This window comes from Sitodiplosis mosellana, unplaced genomic scaffold, assembly GCF_009176505.1.
Source record: "Sitodiplosis mosellana isolate CC-2019 unplaced genomic scaffold, AAFC_SMos_1.0 Smas_scaffold_6166, whole genome shotgun sequence".
NCBI classification, from domain to species: domain Eukaryota; kingdom Metazoa; phylum Arthropoda; class Insecta; order Diptera; family Cecidomyiidae; genus Sitodiplosis; species Sitodiplosis mosellana.
The window spans coordinates 2891051-2911814 of NW_022601407.1; the positions used below are offsets into that span (position 1 = coordinate 2891051).

A 20764-nucleotide genomic window follows, 5' to 3' on the forward strand; every position below is an offset into this window, starting at 1 on the left:
AACAAATGATGAACACCTTCAAAGAAAAACCTACAATAATTGAATTCGATAGAAAATAAAACACAATTTCATGTATGTTTCTTAGGTATGAAATCACGGTTTACTTTGAAATAAATTTTATAATTTTTCATAAATTTTCATTTCTTACTTCATTTGGTTTTTCTTTCATTTATTTTTCTTTAAACTAAAAACTGATATTTACGTTTTGTGTGTGTTTTTTTGTTCAAATATTTCTTGGATTTTGCCTTTCGTTTGTTATCACCTGGGGCATTGTTGAATTCATGAAATGAATGAAATCATTTTTAAAATGAAACAAAATTCGCGACTAAATTGGAAACTTAAATGAAATTGCATCCGTTTGGCTCAAACTACAACTGTATATGTGTGTTTTCCATTTATTTTCATTCTTCGATTTTAATTTTCTATCCAAACTAGCAATATTTTGCGCGTGTGTGTGTGTGTATGTGAGTGAATGTGGGCAAATGTGTTGCCATTTCATAAATATTTGCCTAGTTTTACGATTGATTTTGGTTTTACTTAATGCGAAACGGGGGGGAAAATAGAATATTTTGGTTTTCGATCAGTTTAAAATTTGATGAATAACAGGTGAGTGTTTGTCTCAGCGTCTATATTTTGAACTGATTTTTTTTTTAAAAAAAAGAATTAAGTCATAGTTTCTTTTCCTTCTTCTTTAAATTGTAAACAAAAAAGAATGAAATATTGCACATTTGAACTTTTTTTTTCTACTTCGAGAACCTGTGCATGCTTGGCATCGTTGGCGTGTGGAATTTGAACAAATCCCATTTTCCATTGGACACATCGATGGATATGATGTGTGATTCTCGCGTATATATGTTTTGGCAGTGAAAACAATCTCAGTGAAGTAGTTTAGTGTTTGTTTGTGTGCGGCACCGATGATTTTCCATCGGTGTGCTTCACATTCTGTCTTTCTTCTCGTGGAATGCAATTGTTTTATACACTAAATGGCTTTACTTGTTGGTAGCTTGTTTAAAACAGAATTAATTATGATTTTTTTTTGTAACACGTATTTGTTTAAGTCAAATGTTCAACAAAATGCACGAAGAAAACATTCGAGAGAAATAATTATATATGTTTTGTTGACAAAAAAATTCCACTGAAACAAAAAAATATAGCAATGAAATGTACGGTTTACAATTTGGTTGGTTTTTTTATCGTATTTGGTTCCCTACATCTAGAGGTGTGTGTGTGTGTGTGTGTTTTTCCGTTTAAATTGTTCTCTATCTGTTTCCATTTAGATTGTTTCCGACTCTCTTTTCACTTATGTTATTAATCTTCAATTTGAGTTACATCAATGTTAGTTGTATTTTGTCTCCTTATTAGAAATATAATCCTTCTTTTTTTGTTTATTCTTTTCATCATATTAATAGATTAACATATGAATTTATGTTTTTTTTTCTGTGTTGCCCATTTTCATCCTTCTTTCATTTCAATATCGTGTTTTTAATGTTATTTTTTGTTGTTGTTTGTATACCTCACCTAATTATTTTTTTTTTTTAGTTTAAATGTGTATATGTAATAGCTTTTTTTTTCTTGTTGATGCAATGCAACAAAAAAACACACGTTAACATGATGCCGTGTGCCAACTTGTATGCATTACCATTTTAATTCGTTTTTTTTTTTCAAACAGAATGCGTGCGCGCGTTAGATGTTCTTTATATTTGTCGCTGTACCTACAAGGATTTTACGTGATTCACCTACTTTCTCTTTTTCTTCCATTTTTTTCTGCTTTTTTTAAATCAATCATTTTCACCAAAATATAGCTCTTTGACGTTTTGTTTCATTTTTTGTCACTTTTGTTTATTACTTTTTTGTTTGTTTGTCCTATACAATTACTCTGTCTATTTTATTCTCTTGCTGCAATCGTTAAATTGGAACAGCTCATTTGCCATACCGAAATGTATTTACAAAAACATCAAATGTGCAGTCATACTTCAGCCTCTCTATCTCTGCCCACCCAAAACGATTGAATGCGTGTAAAAATTCTGCTTTGATTGCAAAATAGAGGCGGATTTTGGAGAAGAATTCAAAGATATTTTTGGGTAAAAAGAAAAAAACAAAACTCAAGAATGCAAAATGAAACAAATTCTGTACTAACTAAGTCAATGGTATTACTTAAAACATAAATGGCGGAAGAAAGTTGACTTCTGAATGATGAAAACCGTGAAAACAGCCAATTTCTTGGTAAACTACCATAATTTTTTTCTAACTGTATGACCCGAACATTGAAATTAATTCTATGTTGTGAATACTGAAAAGAAAACATTCCTGAAGTCAAGGTTCATTGACTAGTTTATTGAAAAGAGAATTAGATCCATAAAAAAAACCGACAAGAACATAAAAGTGAACGAAAAGCCAAGAAAGTTATGTACATTGAGGGGAAAATTGTTCCTTTTGAATTTTTGAATGGGAACTTTCCCTGCTCTCGAAAATCGAAACGGTCATAAAAATTGGGCAATAAACCAATGGAAATAATGAAATCGAAACAAAATGAGAATGAACAATGGATGATGACGGCTTGTAAAATAGTATAAACATATGCGAATTTGGCTAGAAAGATAATGTTCATATAAGAGAGACCGTAACATAAACATTTGGAGGTTGAAAATCAACAAATTTAAATAAGGAATTAACAAATTCATTTCTAAGTAACAAATTACTTTGCAAAAAAAGGAAAACAAATGAAACGCCATCCGAACCTTGTTCTTTCTCTAGAACCAATAACGCAACATTATTCAAATATTCAGTGATGCATTTTCAATTACATCGTAACAATTGATAACGTTTCCTCACCGAGAGTTTGATCGTTCAGCAGATAAGAGATTAAGAAGTTGATTTCTATTTTATTGATTTGTGTTGAAATTTTCATTTTTTTTCCCTTGAAAATTGGTTGAATGAATGATTTTGAGGTGTTTTTTTTCCTTTCTGTTTTGAATTAAATATCTTTTTTTAATGCGTTAAACCATATCAGATATTGATAGCGCTACGAACAATACCGCCGGGCGCGTTATTACTCGTGCCACCACATTGCATTCCCTTGTTATTATCACATGCGACTATATTGCCGCCCACACTATAACCACCGCCAATTGCACTGTCGTCACCCGTGTCACCACCCCACAATCCAAACGATGAGATCGCCATTGGAAATAGATAAAATAAGATGAACAACGTCGCATAGATGATAACATGCAGCAAAATACACGTCCACACCAATTTGATCTGTAGAAAGGGAAAGAGAGCTACTAAACAACTTTTTCTTGCATTTATTTTCATAGGATGAGGAAGAATTTTCGAAAAACTTATGAATGTGATAAGATGGCTATCAAAATATTCACATTTAATGAAAATTCTTCTTCAAAATTGAGATTGCTAAACATGCATTGCGATGAGATTTTTGGTTATCAATCGTGCCATTTACCTTTGCCTTGCGTCCATATGTAGTAACGCTTAAGAATGGTACCATTGTGATTGTGAGCACGGTACCGCACAAAATGCCACCCATTAGACCGACGATGTGCTGTTGCCATGGTAATGTGCCAATGGCAAAGATGCACACCGCCAAAAAGATCAATTTGATAAGTGCCATATGCGGCCGCTTCAATTGTCTCCAATGGATCATAATTAATAGCACAGCCATAGAAGAAACAACGCCGGCTATCGATGCTAACGGACCAACCTATAAACAGAAAAAAAGTTATAACAAGAACAACGGTTATTTTTGTCGTGTATTGCATAATCAATTTGGCATCGAACAACGATGTCATTGTCGCTTAAAATAGAACGTGCCTTTATCTAAACAACGGAAAATGTTCGGCTCTTAAAAATAAAACTTCACAAGGCATAAACAGTAAGTCGATATTAATTTGAGTTCGATACTTTGTATACAAAACGGCATAAACAAAAATCAGAGAAATAAACGAAATTGAAATGAAAATCCCTTCGTATATTGAATGGGCATTGGTATATTGACAAAATTCGTCGCATAAATCATTTGATTTTATTACAGTAACGACGACGGAGAAGCAATAAAAAGGGCTTGCTTGAATTCTTTGTCTCGCTTCACACGCCGCCTGAACATTTCATTCTTTCAACCTCTTGCTCGTGCCTTTTCGCTCATTCTCTCATTGCTTCTTCGTCATTTTCGTCTGTTCAGCATAAGTTGACAGTGAAACATAGAACAACGACACACACACAACAGCTCAAAAATGCGACAGTTTTACATAAACGCAAAACACTGGAGTCCAAACATGGAATACCAAGACACAAGCGATAGTGCGGCAATACACAGATAGCAACACAAGTGCTGGGCACTCTCTTTCTCTCTCTCTCACACACACAACATTCGATGCATAAACACAGTCGAGCGAACACTGTCAAAATCGCTGAGCTCAACTAAAAATTGTTAGTTTTTCAATAGTGCATTATCACGTTGCAAGTCGGGTGTTTTTTTCCAACATTTAGAGAGTTTCTACAGACGAAATTAAATAATTAAAGTCAAATTTTCAGAAGAGCAAACACATCTGTTCGGATAAATCGTAGTTTTGTCACAATCCATCGAAAATGTCGATTACTGGCGACGTAAAAAAGAAAATCGTTCTAAGTATATTGAATACCTTCGCTAAAACTGGCGCTGGTTTGACGCAAGTAAACAGTAAGTTGGTCAGAGATTTGATGAGTAGCCATTTTTGCGGAAGCATTTTTAATTTCATCAATGAAAAAAATTAACCTTTTTCTCGATTCCACATTTATAGAAGAGTATGAAAATCAAACTGGTGAAAAACTCGCTCCTAGCAAACAAGAAGGTGAAATATACATGCGATCTATTGGAGAAGAGGTGGCCGTGGATATGTTTGGTCGGTATTGGTCAAGATCCGAAAAATCAGCGCACATCCTCAAAATGGTGTCCGAACAGAATACGAAGTTTTCACCAAACTATCGTGGAAATACTAGAATGTTCAACAAAATATTCAACCATCCATTCGGCACCCAACGCCCAACGGTTTCGTACGTTTGTTACAATCTAAAATTGTTTTTTTTAGTTGAACGTACGTTTTTTCATTTATTTCTATTTTTATAAATATTTTGAACAGATATAGAAACGATTATGTCGATGTGAATATTGTCCCACGAGCATCGAAAATCAAAAGTCGACGAATGACTTGCGGTCCTTTCAATGTGTATGTATACTTTGATTGTAGTTCATCTTAGTTTGTTACGAACAATGTTCTCTCTACCTCTCTCTCTTTGAAACGAGTGCAGTGGTTGAATTTGAACTGAAAGATGTCGAGTGAATGCGTGTGTTCTAGTGAAAAACACGAATAACGGCACTTTCTTTTGATGTAATTTGATCTAGATTTGAAATAGCGTCAGTGACCACACATTTTGCTTGGTTAAACTCAATTGAGATATGGTTTGAGATTTTTGCACCTCAGTAGTTTGACTGTTTCAACCTCGGTGTCGATATTTCAATTTTTTACATGATTTCTATACTTTGCAATGAGTAAATTGATGTTGTTTTTCGCAAACAGTCACTCGTCATCGTCAGAAACGGAGCAGAAGAAACGACGTTCTGTGACACCAGATCGTGGACGAGCATCAAAACGGCTTCGAAGCCGTAGCAGAGACCGCACTCGCCGATCGCCGGATGGCCATAGAGGTAGAGCTCGGTCACGCAGCCCTCCAAAATGGCCGGGACGCTCACGATCGCGAAGTCCGCCAAAACGAACAGGACGTTCAATTTCACCACGATACTCGCCACGCCGGTAAGTGAAATTTTCGATTTTATCCAAAAAAAATGCGAACTATTGCTCGAAAATCCGTTCATCTGTGAGGCAGCAAATGGCACTAACTTTAATATTATATTAATCTCGTATAAACACTATTTTTGCTTTGAAAAACAGCTCACCAGTCAAAGATAAATTTTCGGTTGACCCGAGAATCAAGCGTACCAACAGCCCAACAGACAACAAACCAAATAATACCAGAGCTGCACGTTCGCCACAAAGATGTCGCCAACAAAATAGCCGATCACCGATTAGATGGCCTACGGTATGTGTTTTTTTTTTGTGCGGAAATCATTTGACTTTGAATTCCAATCGAGCCAAATGCTCAAATACGGTGTTTGATAAGACGTATGTGAATTTTCATTGACGAGAGATTTGTTTTACGTTCCACACAGTCGAATGCACGTGCAAATGTACCCATAGATGCCGAAAATACCGAGAAAAAATCGTTGAAAAACGAAGAAAAGTCCCAATCCACTCCAACAAACGGTAAGTGAGTTTATTTTAGGCTGCTTATGAGGTGACTTAAACTTATTTCTTAATTTCAGACACAAAATTACAAGCCAAAACGAAAAAGTTCAAATTCACAATCATTGGCGATGGTTACATGTACTACATGCTGTCTGATATGCAATGTAAGTGTTCATTGCTCCAAGAATTCATGGCTGAATCAATTTGTTATTGTTTGATTGAAAAATAAAATAAAAATTGTGTCCTTCAATTACAGCTGATGTCAAATTCAATTTGTCAATGTGTAATCATACGCTGACAATTGGCGATGCACTGAAAATGATTGATGTACAACATCAGACATTGCAGAAGAAAAAGCGAAAAGTGATGATTGCCATTGGTGTCACCGATCTGCGAAACGGCCGTACATTGTGCGAAATGAAACGCGATTTCACGGCATTGTTCTTGCGTTGCGATCATTACGGTTTGAAACCGTTGATTACAACCATTCTATGCTTTGACTTGCCCGAACTCAAAACTAAGGCCGATCTATTCAACAGCTTTTTGGTGGATTGCTTTGAAAATGTGGTCGACATGCGGATGGTTTTACGAAGCGGTTTAGCTGATGTGACGACAGCATTGAACAAAAAGTAAGTCAAGGGAAATTATGCGGATTTTTCATTGGAAACAGCGAAGAGATGTGGTATTGAGAAAAATTACCACTGAAGAAGAAACAATAATTTGGCGTTTGAAGAGGGGATTTTGAGTTAAATTTCGCTCTAAATTTCAGTCTTTATAAAGTCCCCATTTTCGGTTGATTTCAATGGAACTCGATTCTTAGGTTGAATTCGTTGAATTTAGTGACATTGAGAGAAAGACAAAGTTCTGTTTCTTTTACACGTCATTTTGGGCAAAGTTTCATTTCATTCGAAATTACATCAAAATCATATGGATGATAAAAATCCAAAGTCATCTTTAGACATCGTATTTAAGTGTTCATCTTTTTTTTCTCCTTCACAGACATGCAATGAAACTCCATCAGAACAGTTTGGGACTTGGAACACGACAAGAGCTCATCCTCAACGTGCCGAAAGAATGAACTGACGAATTCCATTTCATCATGATCTACCTCGAATAAAATCCTTTCCAAACAGCTATATTCCAAAAAACTACCCATTTTAAGAAACAAACAAACCATATGAATTAAGAATGAAAACAATTTTGCAAAACAAAGATAAAAAAGAACCTCAACAAACTTATTGACAACTGTCATGTGAAAATGAAATGAACAAAAATAAAATCAACGATTTTTTTCTTATAAATACATTCAAAACAAAACTCGTCTTAATGAATAACAGATTCAGCATTCTTTCCTCCCCCAAATCAGTGTCAGCCCAGGTTTCAGCAGGTACTTTTCAATATTTTAAATTCAGATAGAGAGTTTACTCACTTCTGGTTTATACGGCAGAAAAATGGAGCTAAGTAGATTTCCAGCTACACCACTACCCACGTACAGTATGGCTGTTCGTATCGGTCCCAGCAAACGTTCCAAATCGGTCAAAAATATGTGCTGAAAGGCAACGGTGATAACTAAATGTATGATACCGGCATGTAAGCACAGCGACGTAAACAAACGGTAAAATTGATCAGGTGCATCGGGCGATATAAATGGAAACATTCCGCAAATGTCGTTCAAACACGAAACCTGTGAGAAAACAAACGAGGAACAAAGCACGCGGTAAAATGGGTTAATTGGCGTTCATCCAAAGTGAGTGATGGATTCACTGTATTTACCTGTGAACACAAAGATGCTTCTTCATGAAAATAACCATTGACAAAGTCACAAAATTCACGTGTCGTTATTCGACACTCGCCGTAAACGCTGATACAACACGGGTGTCCAATTACCTGCACGGAATATTTAGCAAGATTTTTTGAAAAAGTTTTTTTTTCTGTGAACGTAACAAAGAAACCGGCGGCGGGAAATTGTAACAACTAGAAAATCTTACCTCGCAAACCATGTGCTCAGCTGTGTGATCTTTGTAACGGAATCTTTGTGAAAATGAATTGGTTTTCCGGCATATTGGCCATTTGGTGATATCATCTGGCCACTCGTACGGTGCTATTGAAGCGGGCGCATCGCAATATTTTGGATCTAAGCCGCATACTGAACCAGATATACGACCGCCCGGCCCTGATTCACCCGGTGACCATTTTTTCCACGTTGAAATTGACTTCTGCGATGCGAAATGGGCGAAAGTGGGACATTTTTATTAAGGGATAAATTAGGAAAAATTAAGAACAAAGATATAAAACAAATCATTGTAAACTAACCGTTGGCCAAAGCCCTCTAACGCTACAGTCTGCCTGTGAGCTTTGTACACACCCAGAGTCATCGTTTCGTATGCAACATGCCGTTTCACGCTCCTGTCGCCGTGTCTTCGCCATAACATCCAATATTTTAAAATCCTTTCTCATGCATGCCGCAAATTTGGCGCCCAAATGAACCAAATCATCACCTCTCGGTCCGATCCAAATGTTTCGTGGCTCTTGATGTTGAACTTGTTGTAAACTCAAGCTGGTCACCAGTACTTGGCCATTTTTCTTTTCCATACCGATGCCAACCGGTCCAAAGCCATAACAAATGAGTGTCAAACAGAGGACCAGCACCTGCACAGTATTAATCCAATAGGTAAAATACGGTCTATGATCGTATCGATCGTCTAGCTGATGTACGTGTAACAGTTTTAATTTCTTTTGTGTGGGTCGACGTGAATTGTCTTGCACACCGTCTAATAGTTGAGTGGAAATCCTTGTGCCGCGATGCGTCCCATTATTGGCCGCGTTCGGATTTGGTGAGCTAGTATTTGTTGAGTCGAAGAATAGTTCGTTCTCTTGTAGGTTCGGCAATGAAACACCGTCAAATGCATCATTTCCACCAAAATCCAATTCGTTCGGCTGCGATAAGTCGCTCGAGTGAGACTGTTGATGTTGTTGTTGCTGCTGCTGTTGCTGTCCAATGAACGAGTTATTCAAATATTGCGGCGCAAAGCTACGCGACCATTGACGCTCGTTGCGTGGAACTTTCTTAGTAAATGCGTGAATTGCATACTGTAGTCCCAGCCATAGTAATGATGAAACGGCTGCCTTACGCTCGATTATCAAGTGTTGGTTTACGATTGCGGCATCCTCTTCCAATTCATCATCATCGTCGATATCAATTTCATCGTCCAAATTGTGACGTCGCACCATATTACCACCATTTCGATTCATTACATTTACATTTTCGCGGTCGTAGTAGTGATGTGATGTCGACATATGATCCACTGGTAATATATCCGGCCGATCGCTTTGCTGACGATCACGACGCTCATCGATTTGGATCTGTTTGAGAATGGGAACGTTTTGATTTTAGTCAAAGTGTGGTAAATAGGATGATTTAAAATCGTTCTTAGGGGAATGACCCCAAGAGCACTGAAAATCGACTCTGACTCTTTAGGAAATCACTTTACCTGTTTCAATGAACCAAATCGACGTAATGCAAGTCGCTTCTGTCGCTCCGACCATTTTACACGTTCTCGATCCTCGCTCGCCACATCGACGCCGAAAAATTTGGCTATCTCCCGTTTCACGTACTGCAAATCAAACGAAACCAAAATCATTACCAAAATATGAAACAAATCTGGAAATATGCGATCAAATTAAAATCAAAGTTTCCGTACCTGTTTAATCTTTTGCTTGCGTGATGTGTGAGGTGCTTGATCAGAATCATCGGCGAGTTGTGATTGAACCAAGCTTTCTTGCGATTCCAATTGTGACTGAGATTGTTGTGGCGTGATTTGTTCCTGCTGCACTTGCACTTGTTGAGCTCCTATATGACGGGAAATATTTAAATTAATTTCAATGAATTAATTTGCCTTTCATTGCATATCCGTTTCGTTTTTTATACATCTTTATTTATTTAATTTTTTTTTCTTCTATATTATTTCCTTTTTTTGAGCTTCCTTTTGTCTAGTCAAAACGGTAACTTTTTGATTCTTCCAAGAAAAAAAAAAATTTTAAGTGGAAAAATTGTTGTATCTATTTGAAAAGTAAGACATGCTTTTTCTTCCTCAATACGAACATGTGTACGGTGATAGTTTTCCTCCAATTTCTCACGGCCAAACATATGTGAACGAACAATGTTTCGTCGAATGATTGTTTCATTGACACGATTGCATGACTTTTTGCATGCATTTCGGCACGTATACTCGACCCAAATTCAAACATGGTAAACACAAAGTGTTTACACAGTAAAATCAACTAAAAATTGATTAACCGAAATTAAAAACGTGACGCAATTGAGTGAAATTTTATACGTGTTAAGTGCACATCAAATCAGAGGGAGAAAAGGAGAGTGGACGCAAGCGGGTGAGAATGAGAAAGAGAATGAAAAAACAGAAAGAGAGAGAGAGAGAGATAGGCGGCCTTGATCTATGGTTTCTTTATATTGACCAATAAAACTGAAATGCGACTTGATTTTTATCACCATGTGCATTGAGCTTAATTTTTCAACCCACTTTTATCGTGATAATAATATCCGTCTTTTCAAAATCAATCATCGCGGTAAAAACATGTTGAACATGTGTTCGGTGTGTTGCTTTTAATTGCAAATTCGACATTTACGATCGTTGAAGAAAGAAAAAAAGTCGGAACAGTAAAATTTAAACCGTACCGTTCATTGCACAAAAACTTTTAAGTAGCAAACACACATTTTTTGGCACCAGATCATTTTTGGTAACGAGACAACGAGTTTTTGGGGTGGAAAAAATCATTTTATGGGGCAAATTACACACACAATAATGGATTTAACCATAGATTTTAAAATTAGTTTCATTTACGTACCATCTCTGTTGAATGTCTGTTGCATCGGCTGAGGCTGCGGTTGCTGTTGCTGCTGCTGCTGCTGCGACTGTTGTTGTTGTTGAAGTTGCACCTGTTAAACGAACATACATGCCATTTGAATGTTTCGAAATACTTGTGCTTTATGAAATTATTTCATTTCCGAGAACTATTTTAAAATTAAATTCGAGCATCTCTCGTGAATTCTCTTGTCATGCGAAGAAATGTGCACGTTTAATACGTTCATTCTTGGGGTTTATAGTGAATTCACGTGAAATAATTGCTCAAACTGAATTCAGTTTTCTCGAACATTCCATGGAATTCGATTCGTGTGGTTTTCTACTGACCTGTCGAAGACTCGATGCCGCACTAGTTGATGCCTTTTCAAAGTCACCATTGTCGGAGAAGCCCAAGAAAACGGTTTTGTTATTAATATTTTGTGGAATCGGGCTAACCGGTCCCGTTTGAGTGGTTTGATGAACTCCAGTTGTGCGCCGCATTGTATTGCAATGTAAACATGTTCCATTGCCCGTATTTTGTGCTGAATTGTTCATTGAATTCGATGGTATTATTGCTGAAACTACATAACAAACACAAATCCAATTTTCAGAAATGATTCTCAATGATGTGCATCAAATACATAAGATATTGTGTCTGGAAAGTTTAGAAAATACCATATGAATTAGCAGCATTTAAAGGGTGATGATGATGATGATCATATGGTACGTTTGTATGCACTAGTTCCTGCGATTCGACTTGTGGATGTGATACTTGCGATTGCTGCTGATGATGATTATTCATGATGACATTTTGTTGATTCATTGACTGTGGAGAAGAACAAAAGGATTTTCCATTGAAAAATATCATACAATTTTCAAATGCTTGAATGCTTTAAACCATATTTAATAATCCATCCTCATTTTTATTCCGATTTCCTTTTTTTTCTTTAGATTTCCCACGAATTTGTTTCTTCTTTACCTGTTCGTAAACATTTCTAACGGATGATCGAACACTAGACGAGCCACTTTTTCCGCTGTTCAGTGACAATGTCGATGTGGATGAAACAGATGGTACCAGCGATTTTGGGGAAGCAGTTGCTGACATTGATAGTTTGGTCGAGTTCATTTGACGAGCACGTGGCGTCGTTGCAAATGCATTTGAATTTTCTGTTAAGCGAATGAAAGTATTGAAATTTAACCGATTTATATTGGGCGATTCGCATTTGTTTTGAACGCAACATAATCATATTGTATTGAATGTAAACAAAGATTGCTTTATTCAAAACAGATCTCAAATTTATCGTATAACAAAAGCTTTAAAATTTAGAATTGAATCAATTTTCTCGCTCGTTTACCTATATTCTCGAGATTTGGGCAGCATTTCATGCGATAACGGTAAGATGATGTAAGTGTATTGCAGTTCGACTGTGATGAGTTTCGTGGTGTCTACGATGATTTTGAATAAAAATTCATAAATTTTCAAATTCAATATTGACGCAAATAAAAAAAAAGTCTCGAGAAAGAGGGAAAGAACAGTTACCTGTTGATGATGGGGCAAGACAACTGTTGAGTCGGAATAGATATCCGTTGCGATCGTGTTGGTGCTGGGAATGTAACGTTTAACCGGTGTATGAACGGTCGATGATAAATAGCCGCTTAGATAAGTGTCCGTTGAATTTGTCACAATTGAATTATTTGTGTTGCCAACTAAGCCGCGATTCACCACATTACCGTACATATTCACCGAATTCGTGTCGACAACGTTGTTTGTCATGCTGCCGCCAGTCGACACCAGCGGTGCTCCATTGGCTAAATAATGTGGTGGCGGCAAATATCTATCACATTTCGTTGCAACATCTCGATAACGATCCGGCATCGAATTTTTATATCTGGAGAAAAGAGTGAAGGACAAAACAGCGATACACATCAATCTCATGTTCCCATTTTAATCGAAATTTATATGGGATAAACGGACAAGAACACTTACCTTTGTTGCGATTGTTGAGTTTGATGATGTTGCTGTGGAAATTTTAAAGAAAAAAAAATGAGCTTCAAAGAAAACGGATAAAAATCAACTGAAATATCTTTTAAAGATTGAACAGAGTCAAAGAAAATCGTTGGCCACAATATCAGTGGGAAAGCCAAGGAGAACGAAGCACTTTTGAGTCAAAAAGAGGATAAAATCAAAAAATAAGATGGCTTTTAGAGAAAGACATAAAAACACTGGAAAATGCTTTACTGAATAAGAAATACAATTTCAAAGGACCAAAAATTTAATTCAATCAAGAATACTGATTCGATTTTCTTTCTTTTCTCCGTTCAGTGAGCTAATTGTGAAAATCAGCTGTATTTTCCACAAGATTTTCCAAATGAAAATGTTCAAGAATCTTTCTCTTGTCTTCAAAATGATGAAAAATCCGAAATTCTGCAGCCTCAATTAGACAAACGATTGTATCATTTCAGTTTTTCTGTTTTTGCTATACTACTTGTGTGCATTGTTTCGTGTTTTTTCTCTTTCTGGGCAATGTGTCCATAGGGGTATTGCAACGACCATAAAGTATATATATTTCATCAAGTTTATCAAGCTCTTTTTCCAAGTTTATGCATAGTGTCGAACTTATGTTCAAGCTCTACCATCTAAATGTACAGTAAAATAATTTACGGGCACGACGTAAGATGGCGTTTTTTCTGGTCAAAAAAGTTGCAATATCCCTTTGAATGTGTCAAATGCATCCACACTTACCTGTTGATGATGCTGTGGTGGAATGCCAATGAATCGATCGCTGTTTGGTGCTGGTGACGGTGGTGGCAAACAGCATGTTGTAATTTCAGAATCATAGATATCAGGAGGTGGATGATGAATGGATAGTCGACTCGGTGTGCCAGATGGCGGTGGATCAAAAAATGCCACGGGAACATTACAATTGCGTCGATAATTGGAAATGGATGCATTTTGGTCGATTGATTGTGCATAATTGCTATTATTTGCTAAGCTGTACGAATGATAGCCGTTCAGTGTTGTACTGTTCGGTGACTTGATTTGATTGTTTAAAGTGTGTGTGGTTGGAGAGGAGTTTGCGGGTAGAATATGGCTAGTGGTGCTGCAACTGTCGTCATCATTTGAATGTGGCTGATCGGAGAAGTTGCCATCGATGCTTTGGATTGATTTGTTTGTGAGCTGAATGATCTGTGTACGACGTGGAATTGAAGAAGAGAAAAACAAATTTCGAATATTGAAATGCAATAAAAACTCAATGAAGCGAAAACTAAATGCCTCAAATTTATCATCCTAAATTCATAGTTTAAACTAACTTTATTAATTTGTGTATGAAGTTGTTCCAACCAATAAAATGAAGTATTTTCCAATTAGCGACACGAATAAATCAACAAACAAAGTAGAACGCTTATTTTAATGGAACACTTGAAACACTTGAATGGTCGAAAAATGGAAAACAAAAACCTATATGCGCAAAACATTTCCGTCCCACCAAAATGCGAACGGAAAAAGAAAAACAAAATTATCAACGGAAAATGATAAGAGCGAGACATTTGAATTTGACAGCAACAACAACAACAACAACAAAGGATGCATGAAATTTTAATAAAAATATTTGAAAGTTCAACGAAAAGAGCAAAGTTTGAATTGAAAGCGAGAGCCACCGCTGTCGTCGCTGATCAAAGATGATAATGATGATGATAATGGCGATTAATTCTCTACCTGAGTGTCTTTCGATTTGCGTCGCTTGATGGTACCACCGTTGATCACACCATTTATGTCACAGCAATTAATTGTTTGTGTGGAAGTTGATGTGATGCCGAGATGGTGATTATTGCTCGTATTCTGCAGATCATGGCATTGTTTCACATTTCCGTTGTGATTCGATAACGGTTGATGATGATGCAATTTCTTTGGCGACAACTGCTACAAGAATACAATTCAATTTCACATAATAATAAGCTTCATTATGCCATTTGCACATGCACGCATATACTCACTAATCGACACACACACACACACACACACATATATATATATATATATATATACACTCACGCATGAAATCGACGTCGATTAATTTCAATCAATCGATTTTCAACACACTTTATCACTCAATTTCGCTCTATTTCTATTCCATCGCAAATTTCAAGGTAAAAACGAAAGCAAGAAACTTTTGATGGCCAAAAACTAAAACTTACCGAAGACATTCAGCTGATGGACTTTTGCAATTCCAGTCCAATTGATTTACAATCTGTCCCGTTCTTCTCTCTCCCGCTCCCTCTCTGTTTTTTCCGCGATAATTATCCCTTTGATGAGTGATTCGCCGTGGTGTGGATTCTGTTTAAAAATTGAATTCATTAGAATCGCTGCTGGCGAATTGTCTTGTAAACGACTTTTATCTTGAGCATATTTTTCTCTTTTATCTTAAAAGAAACAGACCAAAGTCTGACATTTGTTTTTATTGTTTGTCATGTTCAAGTTTTTTCGCGCTCCCCCTATCTTCCTTTGAAGTGGGCTTTTCATCGAAATCCAAAATGGATTGGAGAATAAAAAAATACAGTTTTCATCACTTGTTGTCAGTTTCATACAGTGGCAAAAAAAATCCGCGGGCACTGTTTTCTCTTCATTCTCACAGCACGACCACAAAACTTTTCTAACTGCCGTTTTTTTCTCGTTAGTTCTTTAATTAGTTTGTGACTGAGTTAAAAGTTTTTAAAGTTTCATTTTAAGTTGGAAATGCATAAATTTTTGAGCAGTTTAGGTTTTAATGACTTTTCGGAAAGCCAATTCAAAATCGCTACGCTCTTGGTCTCTGTATATTGTTAATCGAAAACAAATTAATCGCTACGCCTACGACTGAAAATGTCCAACCTTCTGACCGAGCGACAATTATGTGATATTGGGTAATTTATAGTACTAATTGCGAATAATAAATACGATTTAATTGAGACTGAAATTCTAAAAAAAAGCTTCGATAGAATCGTGTGCTTGTTGTGTCTACGACAATTTTTCCAAGAAAATGATTGAAACACCCACTAAAATGTATGTACATAGAATTAGAGCGAAAAAAAAGTAGAGAAGGAAAGAGGAGGAAAAAGAAAAAAAATAACACATTGTCAATGATGGCTGTACCGCCTAAGCGTTGTGTAAGCATTGTCTTCAAATAGGAGCATTGTTTATCGCTGGTCATAACGCACAATTTCATATGATCGAAATTCTCGAATGCAAATAATGAACAAAGTGTCAAAAAGGGAAACAATGCATTTTGTTGGGCCAACAGCAGAGCCCAAACTAGCGACTGAATGATGTGCATGAATTAATGCGTGTGTCGTGCGGGTTATAAATAATTTCAGTATTTTCACGATGTAATAATTTCCAAATCAGAAAAAAAAGATAGGATATGAAAAAAGCAGTAAGCAAATAAATTGCTCGTACTAGAGACAGATTTCCGATGTCATACAATTTTCTCTCTATCTCTATCTATGTATATCTATAAAATATTGGATTGGGCTCCAAAACACCCAGAGACAGCTGATTGAATTATTTCAGTCGATGAATAGGTGTGTATGTATCTATCCATGTCTCACACTCTCACTCTCTCCTCGTTCGCCATCATCTCTGGCAAAGAATTTTGGATGGAAATAAATTTCGCATCAAGAAAATCATCGTTTTGTGTCGATGATGATGGCAAAATATGTATGTTTTTTATCTTCATCGCCATCATCGTGCACTTCTTCTTTCTTCACTGGATAGTTTTTAATGTGAAGCAAACGCGAATAATACGAAGAGAGAGAGAGAGAAAAAGGGAAAAAAACTTGAAAAAATTCTTGGCACGAAGGTTTTGACACCCATTGACACACTGCAATGGCTTACATTCGCAAACGCGCTCTTACTTACTTACGCGCGCTCTCAACAAACTATTTTCCATACAATTTTTGTAGTTCTTCATTCTGCGAAAATGAAAAAAAATTCCGTCGTCAACGTCGGTGTCCAGCGCGCCAGAGGACGAACGGGGGACGGGGTGTTTTAAAGGCAAAAAACTTCTAGTTCTTCTTAGGGTTAATTAAAAGCGATCACACAATTTGAAAAGAGTGAAAGTGCACAAAAGACATTTTTTGGAATCACATGGCAAAGCATTTAATGAAATCGTCGGCCATTGTGTATCCTTTGTTTTCATTTACCTTGTTTCGTTTTTTTCCCTCAATTTCGACTGTTCACATCATTTTTGTTGTTCTCATTATTTATTTATACATCCGATGGTGGAGAGTTGATGTGCGGGCGTTACAGAGCTTATTTTTTATTTCGTCTTTGGTTCATATGAGTCTTCTCAAAGATTCAATAAAACGCACACAAGCCGATTTATTTTCCCCCAAAACGAACAACAAATTTTTCGATTCTTTTGTTGAAAGAAGACAAAAAAGCAGCAGCAGCAAAAGCAGCATACACAAAATTTGAACGAATGATGAGTTGAGAGTTATGCTGGTGTGCTCCACACAATATTATCCTAGTTGCGGCACTAAAATTGAGCTATTTTTATTTCAACTAGTCGTCGTCGTCTCGTCACTTTTTTGTTGTTGTTAATAAACGTTATCACTTTTGCATATTTGATTGATGGAAATGTTTTCTTGTTTTGCTTTTAACTAATTTTAATAATTAAAATGTAACAAAAAAAAGTTTTCTTTTTGATTTCGTTGGTTGGTTGATTTGACTTTTTTCTCTTTTAAATTTCTGTGTTGTTATTGAAGAAGAAGCGAACAAAAAATATTGAGAGAGGAATCAGTCACGTGTGCGTGTCATGAATTGGTCTGCCAATTCCGAATCGTCGATGCAGATTCTCTGCTCATTTGAAGACCACTCGATGACTTTCGAAAAGCGTTCGTGTCGCTACAATTTAATTCATCATTTGATTTTCATTGTTCCTTGTCCAATATCCACTAGGCCAGAAAATGGATGGTTTTTTGGGTGAAATTTTTTGGCCTACACAGATTTGCCACACATCTGGCTTTTGCTGCTCCTATGTGCGTCGTTCTACTGTGTGTCGATATTGGCGTGAGTGTGGTGTGCGTTTTTTTCGTTCTTCACTTGTCTTTATTGTGCCGTCGCCTTTGGTCCATTTGATAAGATATTTTCAGATTGTGTATATTTTTCACATTGCCTTCGCCACCACTTTCAATTCATTCTCTTTTCTTTCTTCCTTATTGGCACAATTCAAACAAACTACGAAGTTTCCGCGGAAAAAAAATATATGAGAAAACCAAAAAGCATAACACAAAAGCAAACTCATCCACGCAAAAAAAGAAGAAGAACGAGAAATAGAACATCAAATAGCTGAACGCATGTTTGATTATTTTATCTTAAGCTTCACAGAAATTTTGTTCGATTAGAATTTGCCCGTTTTCCCGTAATTCGGCTGTTCAATTTCACGGATAAAATTGCACGTATTTTTTTCTGTTTCGTTTTCGTATGATTTTCTTGTTTTATTTTCTGGTTATTTATTGGACAAAGGAAAAAATATATGTATATAAAAAAAATGTCGTCAACGAAACTTCATTCGTAGTCTGTCTTGCACACTCAGAATATTATGTTCACTATGGAGAGAAAGAACCATTTTCCATTTTCATCGAGTTTTTTTTTTCAGGATATTTTGACTTTTTCGTGTGTTCGTAATGGTGTATATATGGATGTGGATACATACGCCGTCCATCTCTTTCTCTCTAACGCCTCACAGTTTCACTCTTGAACTGTGCAATGTTGATGTATTGTTGCCATACTTTTGAACGGCGCATAAGAAGAGCCATCACCACTTTGGCAAAAGGGAGACAGAGCAAACGGGTGTGCGAGCAAGCGAGAACACTACACAACAGCCAACGACACCATCGTTTATCTGCGACATGCGAATTCATAGCATAATTCGTCCTTATAATGTATGGGTATTCACGGTGTGCTAACACACATCGCAACATATCAAAATCAGCAACAAAAATAAATCTCCCCCAAATGTGAACACACGCACACACACCAAAATGGTTCAGGCAGAGAACGCGCTTGTTCAAAAACAACACATTCATGGATTGACGATTACTCCCAAGAACCTATTGCGTTTCGATGAATGTGTGTGCGTGGTGATATGCCTGAAGCCCCCAACGTCAAATCACTCACACATACAAAGCACACTGAGTTGCGGTGCACATGCGCATTACGCGTCAAGACCAATATTCAAACCCTTACGGAAATTGGTTCTGAGAAGTATCTTGACATGAAGGCTGCTGCTGTGTGAACTGAATGCATTCGCAAATTTGGACCGTTTTAATTTTTCATAAACGACCCATTCAATGCAATACACGGCCCATTGAAAATAGGCACATTTTTAATTGATATAGCGTGTTCGGTCCTCCGGCACCAATTAAACTCACTTCTTGCTGACATAAATTCCGAAACAACAGAGAAAACACCAAATTGCCTTACCTTTTGCTGACCATATGATTTTTTTTCGCTTTTCATTACTCTCTTTCTCTTCTATTCTTTCGCACGCACCAGAAATCTGCAAATGGAGGTGTAAGGGGTGTGGAAGATGGAATGTTTGTAAATATATTCCGATTGAAGCAACCAATTTTGTTTTTGTTTGTTTACATTAGTGTGTTTTTTACGGTTGTTTCTTTATTATCCATCCGATACAAAAGAAAGAGAACAACAGACAGAGATAGAAAAAAAAACAAAAAACAAAAATGTTCTAAAATCGATCAATTTGTTGTTTACCCCCGCACGCCCTATATGCTTTTACAATATAAATTATAAAATTAAATTGTTTGGCGTTTCAATTTTGGTTTTCCATTGTTTTATTTATCCCCCAAGTGTTCAATAATTCAATAGTTTTTTCGCGTTCATCATTACTTTTCATCTAGTATTCATCTTTAAATATACGCTTTTATTTATGTCTCATACTTGCAAATTGTATTTATTTCTCATGCTTCAGAGCTGTGTTACAGATTTGTTGTTGTTGTGTGTGTGTTTGTTTTTCTTAGTTTTTCTCTTCTCAACTTTCAATCTTTAATGCCTAATATTTTGTGATCGTCTATAATCATTTATCTTCTCTTTCTTCATTAATCGCGTTTGTACGAGTCGAAGTATCGAATCGACACAAATTTTCTTCATTCAGTTGATTTTTTTCCTTTAATTTATTTTTTTTCATTTAATCTAAAAGATACTTAATCTTTGCATACCTTTACAAAAGAATTTTTCAATATATTCTTTCTTAAGCACAAGTTATCCGATATGTTGCCGATCAAATCTTGCGGACTGGCTGCTCTTGGCCAAAAAAACAACATCGGATTGGTCGCCGATTCAATAGAGAGTTGATTCAACGTTTTTCGCAGCAATTTTTGTTTTTGTTTTATTCTCAGTCGACCCCGACCGGCTGCTCAAGCCACCAGCACAAGCATTGACCGATTACATGTCGGATACATTGTTGTTGTTTTTTATTTGATGTATATATATAAATATGTTCTGTTTTTAAGACTTTTCGATAATGTGTGTTGTTCTATTTTTTCTCTCTTCATTTCATTATTTTTTTTGCATTTTTTTTTTCGTTCAAGTCAGCGTAAATTCTGCGT

At 36.4% G+C, this 20764-nt stretch overlaps 2 protein-coding genes across 5 annotated transcripts; one reads left to right on the forward strand and one right to left on the reverse strand.

Annotated features, from left to right (window-relative positions):
- Positions 1–75: 75 nt before the first annotated feature.
- Positions 76–18883, reverse strand: LOC129575398 (inactive rhomboid protein 1). 4 transcript variants are annotated; one of them, XM_055458988.1, is made up of 19 exons: positions 17336–18883; positions 15353–15491; positions 14874–15077; positions 13899–14342; positions 13143–13174; positions 12696–13044; positions 12511–12601; positions 12135–12322; positions 11831–11981; positions 11504–11736; positions 11160–11250; positions 9998–10146; positions 9788–9910; positions 8610–9659; positions 8285–8512; positions 8070–8183; positions 7726–7980; positions 3461–3718; positions 76–3261 (listed from the first exon to the last, which is right to left on the reverse strand). In XM_055458988.1, the coding sequence occupies exons 2-19, from the start codon at positions 15359–15361 to the stop codon at positions 3007–3009; spliced, it is 4224 nt and encodes a 1407-aa protein (XP_055314963.1). In that variant the 5' UTR covers positions 15362–15491; positions 17336–18883; the 3' UTR covers positions 76–3006. The 4 variants fall into 4 exon arrangements, with proteins under 4 accessions (XP_055314963.1, XP_055314964.1, XP_055314966.1 ...); XM_055458989.1 differs by having other exon boundaries at positions 14874–15074; positions 17336–18750; XM_055458991.1 differs by lacking the exon at positions 14874–15077 and having other exon boundaries at positions 17336–18750.
- On the forward strand, positions 4195–7613 carry LOC129575399 (uncharacterized). The gene is made up of 9 exons (XM_055458993.1): positions 4195–4693; positions 4794–5046; positions 5133–5219; positions 5571–5804; positions 5943–6090; positions 6221–6314; positions 6374–6460; positions 6553–6925; positions 7296–7613. The coding sequence occupies exons 1-9, from the start codon at positions 4603–4605 to the stop codon at positions 7372–7374; spliced, it is 1446 nt and encodes a 481-aa protein (XP_055314968.1). The 5' UTR covers positions 4195–4602; the 3' UTR covers positions 7375–7613.
- Positions 18884–20764: the final 1881 nt, after the last annotated feature.

Bases quoted from the DNA above. Each gene is read 5' to 3' on its own strand.
- LOC129575399 (XM_055458993.1), top strand. From the start codon at position 4,603: ATGTCGATTACTGGCGACGTAAAAAAGAAAATCGTTCTAAGTATATTG. The intron at 5,047-5,132 runs GTACGTTTGTTA...TATTTTGAACAG, and splicing joins ACCCAACGCCCAACGGTTTC to ATATAGAAACGATTATGTCG. The intron at 5,220-5,570 runs GTATGTATACTT...TTTCGCAAACAG, and splicing joins ACTTGCGGTCCTTTCAATGT to TCACTCGTCATCGTCAGAAA.
- LOC129575398 (XM_055458988.1), bottom strand. The intron at 11,737-11,830 runs GTATTTTCTAAA...TTTGTTATGTAG, and splicing joins AAATGCTGCTAATTCATATG to TTTCAGCAATAATACCATCG. The intron at 10,147-11,159 runs GTACGTAAATGA...CCCGTCATATAG, and splicing joins ACAGACATTCAACAGAGATG to GAGCTCAACAAGTGCAAGTG.